Here is a 13,416-nt window from a genome sequence, read left to right on the forward strand (position 1 = left end):
ATTTGTTTTAAAATTATAATAAAAAGTCCTGGGAGTTTCCAGGCTAACCAGCATGTCTTAAAAAAATAAATGAAAATGTTGAAAAGTAAATATCACCCTTTTCTACAGTAAATAAGTTTTCCAAAATTTCAAAATAACTGAAATGTTGAACTTTCAACATATCTCAAAAAGTACAGAGAGTTCACTGGCTCAGCAGTATCTCTTATAAAGTTAACTGAAAATTGAAATACATGATAGTTTCCAGAAGTTAGCACAGTTTTAAACTGTTCTCTTGTTGGCCATCAGAATTTTTCAAAAGGCTGATGCTGATATTCATCAAAATGCCGAATATCTGCGCCTATACTCGGCCCGCCAGATAATCGGTCCATCCCTATACAATATGTTTAATTGACTTTACTGTCCATTGTAATGTACATGTGTGTCCTGGATACTGTGACTTTTGACCAGGCACGATATCTACATCTAACCTTGGAAGCACTGCACTTGAATGTTGTATATAATTTGATTTCTTCTTCTGGTAGTGACTAGAACATTTTAAAATGTTTATCTTTTTGCTTAGTTTTTATTGCATACGCGCTTATTGTGACCTTACCACCGAATACACTGTATTAAAAAAAACACACACACATACAAACACGCAAAACAAATAGCCTATTAACTAATACAAACTAAACTAAAACGAAGGATTAAAAATAATAATGTATTATCTATATTAAACTGAGCAAAACTAACCGAAAATTATAAGTCAATAACGAAATTTGAACTAATAGAAACATTTATTTTAACCGAGGGTCCCTGCCCTGACTTGAATTTCAAAAACAAACTCCTGACCACATTTTAGTGGCTGCCTGAACAAGCCGCCAGGATCCAAACTTCCGTGAGGCTCCACGCCCTGTTTTCCGGGGAGCCATAGGAGTTCCAGCCCTCCTCAACCTCCCCCTCCTCCTCCACCACGCTGCTCCCTCACGCTCACGTCCCAACCGTGAGCCGCGAGCTGGCTACGGTCGAGATTTCTCTTTCTGCCTGGATCTCATTTCCCCCTTGACGAGCTCGTTCTTGTTTGTGCCGACATTTGAGTGGAGAGGTCGGCGTGTTGGACGTCCATCGCCCGCTCTGCTCTCCGTTGCGCTGCACGTCCGTAGTCATGGATTGATGAGTGGTTTTTTCTTCCGACCTCTGCCTCGACCAAGTTGCGAAAAGAGTGTGCATAACCTGCGGCGCTCTCTTTCCCAGCTCCATGTTTTACCCGGACGCTTTTCTAAGTACCTGGCTCCGCATGCGCCTTCGCGGTTTGCCGCTTTGAACTTTTTTTTTCTTGGCGCATTTCCAGGATTTTGGGGGAAAGGATTTCGTTCAAAAGCCGGGATTCCTGAAGCCTGCCAAGATTTATTTGTGAAAAGTGATGGCCGAGCGGGGAGCTCTGTTGCTCCTCTCTCTCCTCTCCTGTCTCACCTTTCTGTGCACGGAGAGCACGACGGCCAAGCATGTCGACAAAGGTACACGTCTCGCTCGTTTTTCTTTCTCAAAGTGTGGAAACTTTAATCATAACGTGCCGTGGGGTGTACGAACAAAAGCTCAGATTGTCTTAGAAAAGCCGAGTTTAAAAGTAGACTTGTTTGACCCGTCACCATTGGATGCACATTTGGATGCCGTGTCTCCGCCAAAATTGATTTGATGTTTTGAATGTGGAATGCCAACCAAACACGTGTTTTGTGCTCATGAATGTATTGGCCTCTATGCAAATAGTCACTACCAAGAGTGGGAAGCGGCACCATCAGTCCAGTCGACATCTCATTACCTGGGTGTCAATACACGTTTAGCTGATGGATAAACACATTCGCAATTCATTAGCTTTTCACCATCAGTCCAACTGGTGGTGTTCGGTTGTGGGAAATGTCACTACCCACACCCCATTGTTAGACATCAGAGAGCTATTGATTGCAGCTTGAGCCCAAGTCACTGTTGGCAATCTGTTGCCATTTTAAGTATAATAATAGAAAATGCCTGTTTGGGTTTACAGCCTTTCAAAGCACGTGTTTGGAAAAGACTAAAGGACTCGGCCCAGGTTACGTGTGAGAAAAGGCTGTTCATGTGCTGGGAAAGGCTTCGTAAAGAAGAAAAGCCTGCGACTGACGGGTCTCTGCTTGCGTATGAAGCCTGATGAAAGACCCTCTCCTCCATGAGGAGTTCTGCAGTGGTGAAAAGGGAGGCAAGAGAGAGAGAGGGAGAGGGAGTGTGTGGAAAAAAAGCCCCTCCTTGGTTTAGTTAGTAGGAGACCCATACAAAAGAGGGAGATGGGGGTAGGGTGAAACAGGCTGACTGTCTGGAAAGTAATAAAACCAGGAGATTAGGGGGACCAGGGAGTTCCTTTAGGAGGTTTGATTGATTCCAGAGAATTGGACTGGGACCCACACGTAGTGGATCAGTCTCAAATTACTAATTATGGGGTGCCAGCCCCCGCCCCTCCTCAAAATATCAGTTTATTCACAACACGTTTACTTGCAGGTTTTAACATAGTCATCTCAAGTTGGCAGAGTTGTAGACAAGTTTGTCCCCTCGGGCCAGGTACAGGCTCAACAGATTGCCTTGCTTTTAATTAAAATTCTGCCTAATCTGTTCAAATGTGGCTGCTTTTCTTCCAACTCCTCCCTTTGCAAGTTGTTGTAACATTCCACAAAAAGTTTGGCTTTTGTAAACAAGTTGCTGTTGGCAGTGTAAAATCCATTTAGGCCCTATCTTATCTCTGTAATCCCGCTGGGACTGAATTGTGTGCTGATTGTCTCCCAGCGGACAAAGCAAATAACTTGCTGAAATGTGTAAACATTTGGCCACCCTCTCTGCTTTTACACAGCACTATGCACAAGGTTTTATTAACACAGACCACCTTAGAGATGTACCGTGGCCCGCAGACTTTTCAAACAACTGTTGTTTTCATTGGCACACTGATGTTCTTCTCCAGCCTTTCCAAAACGTTGCTTTGAAGATACTTTAGTGTTTTTTGTGAAATTGTGTGTATATAGAGTGTAAAGGGGGAAAAAATGAATAGTAATAAATTCATGTCTCTTGTGTTCTTTAACGTAACGTATCTATCAGTTATGGCAGTAAGTGATGCATTTTAGTAAGTCAGGGTAACTTGTTTTTTGTGTTAAACAGGTAGGTGCAAGGAACAACAAAAAGCTCATTGAAAAAAACAAACGTAACATGGTTGAGTTCCTCTACAAATAGAACTGATTCACATTCACAATGTGCATGCATTATCAAGTAAGTGCGTCAATATTAAGCGTTATTAGTGATTGTATGTACATTGAGGTTAATGTTACCTGTGCTATTTGACCTCCATGTATCATTATGATCTGAGCTAATTAGACATTTACATGCAATTGCTCACTTGTATTTTTTGTTATTCAGAAACCACACACACCCACACAAGCAAATTAAAAAACCTGGTCGGATTATTTCTCGCATGGACAAAAGTATGTTCTAACCGGACATACTGTGGTGGTGGTTATCAATCCCGTAAATCAGTCGTACCAGCATATTTTAATTTCTCCCCCATAATATGGTGATATTTATCGGAAGGCTCATAGCATGATAATTATCGTATCGTGATGTTTGGATATTATTACATTCCTACTCATTAGCCTGTAAAAAATCATGAATTAACCACACCATTGTTTAAGATGCAAGCTTCAAAGCATGTGGGAAAAAGTAGTCCTGAGAATATGTAATTTAGTACTATTTTAAAGCATGGTGTGTGTGTGTGTATACGGTATATGTTACGGCTTGGCGGTAAGATATACGTCACGTTGTATACGGAAGCTGAATTTTCAATGTGAGCGTTTTTGTGCATTATGAACAATTCTGTATATACAGTACTTAATTAATTGGTACGACCCATAAAGTATATTTTGTCTTTGAAAGCTCACATGATACGACATTTTGATTGGCCATTACGTCCACCAGCGATTTAAATTTCCAATCCCAGTAAAACTAGTGACTGAAACGAGTGGTCGAAAAGGTCGGTCTGCGGCGGGGGCCTAAGACTCACTCTGATGATCACGCAGCAAAGACAGTTATGAGCGTCGGCTACCAAACTGGTTTTAAATACTTTTTGTGGATGTTGACACATTATTTGACAAATGTGATTGCAGAGTGTAGCGTAGTAATAGAGACTTGCTGTTTATACTTCAAGCCATTGGGTAAAATAGCAGTCACATGTCCAAGCAAAGTGGCGCTTGCTGTCTACCATATTGAGTATACAGTTCAGTGATTATTTATTTATGGGCTTAGAGTGTGCATAAAGTCCTAATGATCTCTATCTAGAGATTTGGATAACTGTGTACTTTGCCAAGTGTTTGATTCATCTGCTCAACTAATGAATCCCCCTCCCCACATTGGGCATTTTTGGGGTCTGCCATAGTAGAGAGTGAACACTCAGTGTGATGCTGCTCAGTGCTTTTGATGCAAGAGGTGGAGTAATGATGTTCTCAACGAGATCATACTGCCACTATTGTAGGGCTACAAAGTCTGTGCTTGTAGGGCATCGTGGGCTGGTCAAAGTGACAGCATTTATTGAAATCATTTGCACCGACTGTCACAGATTATGGCGCGTAATTGTTAGGGGAAAGACAGATCAATATCTCTTGAATACTTGGTGTCACATCTGCTGGTGCTTCTGTTGGGGGTTCGAAGGGGCTGTGGTATTACCCAAATGAAACTTTCAGTTGCCTATTGCGGCACAGTTAAAAAAAAAAAAAAGTATTTTAGTTCATCCAACAATGCACTTCTGTTTCCTCATTTGCTCGTAAATTAATCTGGTTAAAAACGTTGCACTGCAGGGTTTGTTCATGCTGTTCAACTTTAGCAAAGGCCTCAGTTATTTGCACAGTGGACCTCTCACAATTTCACATGCTCCCATTTTTCTGCATAACAGAATTAATGTGCATCAGCTGTTTGCTTGAAGTTTTTCAATGCATGCACGAAGTCTCTTGCCAAAATTTAAACTAGGGTTGTATTAGGGCTCGGCAATTATGGGAACATTTGTAATCAGTTGTTAAGATTGTGTGTGAAATCACAATGAATAAACATGATTATTCACTGATTCAAAAACCTACAAAAACTCAACTGTAAATCTAACATAAACAAGAACAACCAGAAAATACATTTATGACGAGTACAAGGTTTTCCCCAGTGCTATATAGATCTGGCGGGCCGCCATCTGTGATTCTGCTGCTTTTACTGATCAGTTTTGGCTTCTGCCATGATTTTTGATTCAGTATACAATGTATCAATATACTTTATACAGGTGCAGTATCAAAGTCATAATTTTGGTTTTGTGACCCCAAAGCTGACTTCTCTGCAACTTATGTGTTCATATTGTTATGTAGTAAAACTTGTATAGCCCTCTCACATCCTATTGTATTCATGATGTACTTGTAATCCACTGTTTTGAAATACGTCCATTTACCTTCTTAATTTTGGAGGGTTTAGAGTACGGGTATTATGTGTTACTTTATTAGCTGGTAGAGAAACATGCACCTACAAGGTCAAGTAGTTCATGTAGTCGAAATTTGATGACATAAAATGAAACAACAAAAATCCACAGTGCAGACATCACCAAAAGGTGGTTAAACTTTTACTGAATAAGGGAATCTTGAGTTGAGTTTGAATACATTTTACCATACAAGAAATATTCAAGAGTCTCAGAATCGGAAGCTGTTACGGAGCTGGACACATTTCACGTTAAAACGAGGCTTTTTACAGCCGTCCTTGGCCCACCAGTTCTATCGAAATAATAAAAGTAGAGAAATCTGAAGGGACATTTGTACGCATTGGAACACAGTGAGACACAAGACGTTATTTTTCCTGCAGTTTACAGGGCTCCAGACTAACTTTTTATGACTAGGAGTGGCCCCTAACCTCAAATTTTAGGGGTGCACACAAATCAACTGGCAAAGTTAATACACATTTCCAGTCATTTTTACTATATTGCTGATAAATGGACAGAAGCGTGGAGCAGAAGTTTGGCAATAACAAAACAAGAAAGATTAGAAGAAGATTGAAACTTAACGTATTACATGAATAGTCCATATTTTACTAATTTGCTTCTTTATACTGTTTTCTTTAAGCCTATAAGGAAAAACTCTGTGTTGGGCGTGATCTGGCTGTGATTGACAACAGCAGCGAAAACTACGTTCTAAATAATTTCTACACTACCACGAGCTATGATGAATAGGGGTGTTAAAAAAATCGATTTGGCAATATATCGCGATATTACAGCGCGCAATTCTCGAATCAATTGATATGCGGCCGAATCGATTTTCAAACATCTATTTTTTATTGGAATATTAAACAAAACATCTTAGTTGAGTTTAGGGTTCACACGTTAAGCATGGAAGAATGTTATATTAATGGAACATTAAGCCTTAATTTATTTCAATGCTGTTCAAACATGAAACAGATTGCAACAGATTGTTTGTTTAATAAAGTGTCTCACAGTTATAAGCCTAAAGTTTCAGATAAATAAATACATTTTCGTACAAATCTTACAGTGTACAATTCACACCCCTAATGATGCATAAACGAACCAAACTTTGCTAAAAAAAAATGGGGCTGGATGATTAGTGGAAAAAAATAACACGACAGTCTTGCAATTTTATATATATATATATATATATATATATATATATATATATATATATATATATATATATATATATATATATATATATATATATATATATATATATATATATGAACTGCTATTTGTTATTGATTCTTTGTGTCTGTTGGCTCTTTTGAGGACAGACAAGCACAACTAAAGGAGTGAGTATGGAGCTTTGAAAATGTTGAGCACTGTCAAGCAATAGAGCTGTTGAAGGTTCCCAGTGTGACAACTTCTTCCAGACTTCATTGTAACCCGAGGAATGCTACATTTTTCTTATTGTTGTACATGTCATTTGAATATGTCTCTCTTTTTTCCTTTTACCTATTTCTCAAACTTTTAAATTGTATTCCCTGTGCTGCTGTTGTGCTTACCAGGCTTTCTTGTTCTGCTGTGATTGAGTAATGGTGAGGCTTAATGACTTCTGGGAGAGAAAAGCCTTCTTTGGAGCTGACAGGAAAAGCAAAGCATAGACAAAGAGGAGTTTGAAATCAGACCTTTGTTTTTGCGATCTTTTTCTTGCTGTGTATGTCAGCTTCTGTGGTGCTCTGATAAACACCACTTGTCATGCTTTTGTCCTGAAGCCTCACTGTATGTTAGTATCCAGTGGGCCGCTCATGTTCGAAACAAGTTGGTTTTATTTTGACAGTCTTATGTGTCTGTTGAGATTTGTTGAACAGTTTTTTTACATGCTCTATATGTAGGTTTAATTCTCCCGAGTTGGGAAGTGGCCAGGCATCGGTATGTGGTGTCTGATTAATGAATAAGTCACCGTTGTAACGGGGGAAATCTTCTTGACACTTGCATACTCTTGATTGGCTGTGCCTGTTAGCTAGCGAATCCAGCCAGCGAATGGAGCAAGAACAGGAAGTGATGTTTACAATTTTGCTCATTTTGCACATGAACACACTTCGCATTTGGACGTATAATCTCTGTCTGGGCAGAAGATTGAGAAGATGAATTCATCACCGTGGTTCAAGAGAGACTGTCATTGGTATTAATTGCCGTCAAAGGGTATGTCCAGTGACGAAAGCCAAACTATGGCAAGACATGGAGACACAACTGGATAGTTCAGGTAGGATTTACTTTTAGACTACATGATATGATATTCTGTAAAGAGCATGAGAGTGTGCATCATGAGTGAAAAAGAAAGTGGTATGCATTCTTTACATACATTTTTATATTCCGCTCCCATAGAGGGCTTTCTGATTGCCGTTTAATAACAATGAGGACGACTGCCGCTGATGGTATGGAGGGGTATTCTCACACATGCACAGAAGGCACATCATAGTTGGTGTTGGTGTCTGTCTGTTGCAGTGTGCATTTCCAGTATTTTTCCGGCGTGATGTGCCGACGGTCAGGCCAACGCCACAGGCAGTAGTAGGCTGACGTCCGATTGGTGCATAGAGGCCTTCACATCAGATTGCGTGGAGTTGATGAATTGTGTCTTGAAGAAATTCAGGCAAAATAGTGTTTCCAGTGAGCTGTAGCACTAACAGTTCAGTCTCAAATAGATCACATGCATATCATAAACATTCATGTCTCAGCAGTTTGGCATCGCTTGCACTGATCATCGTTTCTTTGCGAGCTAAAAACGCAATTAAGGTAATTTATAGTTAATGTAATAGTGAGGTGGTGAGTCTTCATCTTGGCAGCCGTTGAGGTCACAAATTATGGCATCTTAACTGATTAATAACCTTGATTTGATTGCGCCATACCTGCTGGAGTGCCAGCATCCTGCAGCTCTCAGACATGAATTTATTCTCTGCTGTCTCTTTGGAGGACTTCCAGGATGTGATAAATTCACCTGAAGGTCTTCTCAATGGTGCAGTTTTGCGATGTAGTGCAGCTGTTAATTAGCTTGCGTTTTTAAGAGCAACGCAAGAATCAAAAATCAAACAGCATTCGCGATTGATCCCCTACCCATTTAAAGCGCAACATAGATTTTCAGTCATTTGTCAGCTCATCTGCACTGTGGTGGAGTCGGTGTGTTTATATGGGAGAGACTGCATTCATGCTCTTTGAGTACAGTATCAACTATGTTACACAGAGAGCTTCTCAGGCTTCAGTCGGTCAAAGGAGCTTTTCATGTGCTGGTAGGGTGTGGAGGCTCTCAGTCACAGAGAGTCGATTGTGGGCACTGCTTAATCTCGTCGGCTGCCATCGTCTTGTGCCCGGCCTGTGGCTCTTGGCAACTTTAGACACGGATGGCTGTTTTGTGACTTTTTATACAAACTGATGTTCCACATCTGAGCTTGAACAGCTGTTCTCTAAACAAGGCTGTGAGTTTTCCTGACTTGAATGGAAAAAAAGCAGCATGAAAAAAATCTACAGTGTCTGTTAAAATATAGCACTAGAGAGGTTTACATTTACATTACGTTTTTGTGTTGATTTTGTATGACAAAATGGGTGTTCAGTGTTTCCCACACCATGTTAATACTTGGGCAGGCCACCCAAGTAAATTGGCCACCACCCAAGAAGTTTTTAAGAAAATTTATTAAAAATATATAAAAAAAAATAAAAACGTGTAACGTAAGTTCGCCGTCACTCACTTGTGGATCGTGAGGCTCGAGGAGATGTAGTTATAGGACTGAGACCTACCTCCTGTCCAACCTGCCTCCCATCCCCACCGCCGGAGTCCACCAACCCAAGTAGATTTCAAATCTGTGTGTTGAACCTTCTTGATTACAAATGTATTATTGAATTTGATTGTAAATGTCTTTATTTAGAATGAGACCAAATGGCAGATTAGGAAACGAGAGGAGTTTGTTGGTCGTGCAGTTTGGGGTCGGTTTATTAAGAATTATGGTTTGTAGAACTGAGCAGAGAATTCACATAACTTACAGTTTATATAAGATACTGTAGCATATTTTCTACATTGTGATTAGGATTTTAAAGATTTTAAAGCCTTTAAACATACAAGTTCCCCTTTATTACAAGTTTGCTTAATCTAATCAAGATTCCTAACAAAGCTTTTTGGTTTTCTTGTTGCATTCGGTTTGAGGTTGGGTTTTTCATCTTCCACATTCTCAGTTTTATTAGAAATTTGGGCGAGTACCAATAGCAGATATCGGTATCGGCCTGGTACCCGGCCTGGTACCCGGCCTGGTACCCGGCCTGGTACCCGGCCTGGTACCCGGCCTGGTATCCTGCCTTATTTCAAAGTATCGGTCCTCACGGCGGTGGCCCTATTGTGGCTGTTTTATGATCAGGAAGTAGAAATTAGAATTGAAAATTGCCAGTTATTTCATGCAATTTTAAGGAAAAATGCCATATTGAGCTATATTGGTCTTTCTTTAAAACTAGCTGTAATTGTTTTTTTGGGGGAAATCTTATGTATCAAAACTACTAGTGGTATCAGTGATTTGAGTACTCGTGCTAGATCAGTCTGAAAAAAGTGCTAACAAGCATCCTGACTAGAAATGAGTTTTTTTAAAAGTATATAATAAATCAATAGAAATTGCTTAACATTTTGGTTTGTGTGTATGCTATGATATTTAGGCATCAGCAAGAATGTTTTTTTTTTTCCTGACGCCGTACTTTTCCATTGCACTGATTCAGCATGCAAAGAGCAGCAGCATTTTAGGTAGCTGAGCCTTATCTATAAACATAAACATTTTGGTTTGTTACTAATGACTATTAGACAAATAGTATTTTTGAACTGCTGATGTGTCCAGCAAGTTATTTCCTAGATTCCCTGTGTTCATTTATACACCCCCTGCTGCTGTTGTAGTAGTATTAACCCTTGTTTTTGCAGCCAGATTGGAGCTGAAACGACCCTTTGAGCAGTGCAGTGTTATATAGAGGCTTCTTTGTGCTTGCTGGAGCACCCCTTTGGCTCTGGCTCCACTCACTGCACTGAGCCAGTCTCATCTCAACTCTGAGCTCATCGAAAGCTGACAGAGGTCGACAGCCAGCTCAAAATATGAAATTAGCGTTCTACGTCTTTTCTTACACTGCCACAGTGTCATGAAATTGGGCCTCTCTTTTGATTCTGCTTTTGTGGCTTTCTTTCCAGTTGAACAAATGAGTCCCCCAGCAGCGCCGTGAAACACGATGGCATTCCTTTTGTGCTCGAATGCTAATGTAGAGTAAAATTTGAGACAGGCCAGAAAATTATAATTGCCCCTTGAAATTTGATATCTAGTACAACCTTTGAGTATGTTTTACTTGTAAGGAAAATAACAGGCCCTGAGGGACATATGTGGGCTTCTATATGGATTCAGAATTAGAAAAGAGCAGCTTGTGGATTTGTTTTTTTGCTTCTGCTTTATAAAACCAGACGTAACATTTTTTTTTTGGTTTACTTCCATGATACTGATAATGGTCATATAACATTACACCCCTTTCCTCACATAAGAGGGCTCATTTCCTGATATGGATTAGAAACATTGACCTTTGAGGAAGACCATCTCTGTGACAGTTCTTTCAATAGTCGTACTAAAGTTTTTACAGTGCTATTGAAAATATAGGTTTAGGAATGAATTCTGATGAGAAATGTAAAAAAAAGACAGACTAAGTCAGTCTTTTCGTCACTAACCGGGTCATGTGCCAACGGACCTGTTGACGAATGAGGGACTGAGTACTGTCGGAATGTCCGCCTTTGTCTGTCGGTCCTAAATTAGTGGTGAAGAACTGATGATGGAAGCGTGGTTAAAATAAAATGACGGTCTGACGATTGCAATTCCGTTCGGCTGCAAAAAATGATGGATGGACAATGTTGGAAAATTTTGTAAAGTGCCCCCACCTCTGCTTTTAGAGAATGCGTACTGAAAATGCTCAAAACGGACATGCGGCTTATGCCCGTTTCCATCTGTTCTTCTTTTGTGAATATTGAGAGGGGACTGCCGCCGTAGGTGGCGGTATACACCATAGATATGTGATCCACCAGTAATTTAAAAAAAGAAGACAACCAGGATGCGACTGCGCCGTGCGATGACGTCGTATGAGTTTGTTTTTGTAATTCTTGATAAACTGTAGCGTTTCTTTGCTGTTTTCCATCTAAAATTGCATTAAAATTCTCTTGTTTGATTAATTCTAAAAATATTTGTTTCGTCGTCCCCCAAACATACCATATTTTATCGTCTGACATTGCTTTGTGAATACAAACGTACGTGAGACGTAATATTCAGTCCAAACGTGCGACGTGTATCCGGTCTTGTCAGCGGTTATTACCAAAACCCGTATCCATAGCCAAAATTCACATTTTCCTTTTTTCGATACGCTTCAAAATTCACCCCCTCTAAGGGTAAAAACTTTTTTGTGAATTTTGGGTCCTTTTTCGATTTTTCCAGTCAGTTTTATTTTTGCATTTCTTGAAAGTTCGAAGAAAAATGGGTTAATGGAAACTAAACTAATGTTGGATACTGGGCATGTTTTGGGGACATTTGTCTGTATTTTTAATAGAGTTCAAATGGATCAGTACTTGCATGCATTTTTATTTGGTCCATTGCTGATATCCCTCCAAGCACTCAAACTATGCAGCTTGGCTTCAGTCTTTGTTAAACAGAGCTTTTGAGATGAAACAGTCACTTGAGCCACCTAAATGCAGACATGACCTTGCTGTGACTGATATGGAGGAGGAAGAGCAGGATGAGCTCGGTGAAATGGATAAGCAGGATGAGGCAGACTGAGTTAGAAGCTGCTGGAGGTGAGGATTTTCATCTGGCTTGATGTGTGTGTGATAGGCAGTGATGGAAAGCAGCTGCCCCGGTTCCCTCCCAATTCCTGTACCACTGGCACTCAAGGCTCGATTGCGCCTGCTTTTGTCGCCCTTGCTTGCTCCCTGCCTGCGACAGGTCACTCATGAACAGCACCAGCATGGCTGCAAATGGATGGCAGCCAACAGGGAGCACCTGCGGAGAAATAGCAGGCGAGCAGCATTCCATCACAGGACCCTGAGACACAGATGTCATATGAGACTCCAGGGAGGTGTTTGGAATGGGGGATGGGGCACAGGGGCCAATAGCAGAGGTTTTGGCGTGGTGGGCCAGTAATGGAGTGGGATCGAGCCACCTGCTACCAACTGATATTTAATGAAGTGCCCCATCAAGAACACAGGGAGATGAACATTGATGACAGCAGTTTAACTTGTCACTTCATTTATTTACCCTCTCCTATTTAGTCAAAGGAGTGTTGGCTCTGCGTCACTGGAAGTAAATTGAACTACTGTACAACCGCCATGACTGACATTCATTAAAGAAAGATGTATTTTTACCCAGAGTTGAACTGGGTACCTTCTATTTAATTTGCTTGTATTTACACAATATATTTGTTCTTTTTTTTTTAAATTCAAGGTTTACTGCAATTTAAAGAAGATATGATATACATGCCTTCCTTCATTGTTAGGATCAGGACCATATGGTGCAGTGCACAATTGAATATGTATGCAAAATTATCATAATCAGATTGTCATGGGTGCTGATTTGTTGAGTCACTGACCTCTTTGAACAAATATTTAGATTAGTTTGATACTGATCAAGTTAGATTCAAGTGAAAGTACATAACTGGATACTAAATAAACCACAGAAATTTACTTGTGTTGAAGGTCAACCTTTTTTATGTAGTTCATTTTCGCTCACATTGATACAATGTTAAACAGTATTTACATTTTAAACATCTCAATCACATTAAAATTGGTTTGATTCTGCTGAGTTATACTTAAAAAACTAACTGCATTTGGTAAAGAAAAAAAGAGACAGATGAATTGATTACTAAAATAATTGTTAAACTCTAAAATTGAGAAATATGGA

At 39.9% G+C, this 13,416-nt stretch overlaps 1 protein-coding gene across 12 annotated transcripts in view; it reads left to right on the forward strand.

Moving 5' to 3' along the window:
- The first annotated feature begins 959 nt into the window (after positions 1 to 959).
- neo1a (neogenin 1a) overlaps positions 960 to 13,416 on the forward strand; it is a 175,182-nt gene continuing 162,725 nt past the window's right edge. For all 12 annotated transcript variants that reach the window (XM_077563980.1, XM_077563983.1, XM_077563987.1 and 9 more), the window contains exon 1: positions 960 to 1,496. In XM_077563980.1, coding sequence (XP_077420106.1) covers positions 1,403 to 1,496 — 94 coding nt within the window. In that variant the 5' untranslated portion in view covers positions 960 to 1,402. The remainder of the gene's footprint in view (positions 1,497 to 13,416) is intronic.

Source organism: Vanacampus margaritifer, chromosome 4 (assembly GCF_051991255.1).
Source record: "Vanacampus margaritifer isolate UIUO_Vmar chromosome 4, RoL_Vmar_1.0, whole genome shotgun sequence".
NCBI lineage: Eukaryota > Metazoa > Chordata > Actinopteri > Syngnathiformes > Syngnathidae > Vanacampus > Vanacampus margaritifer.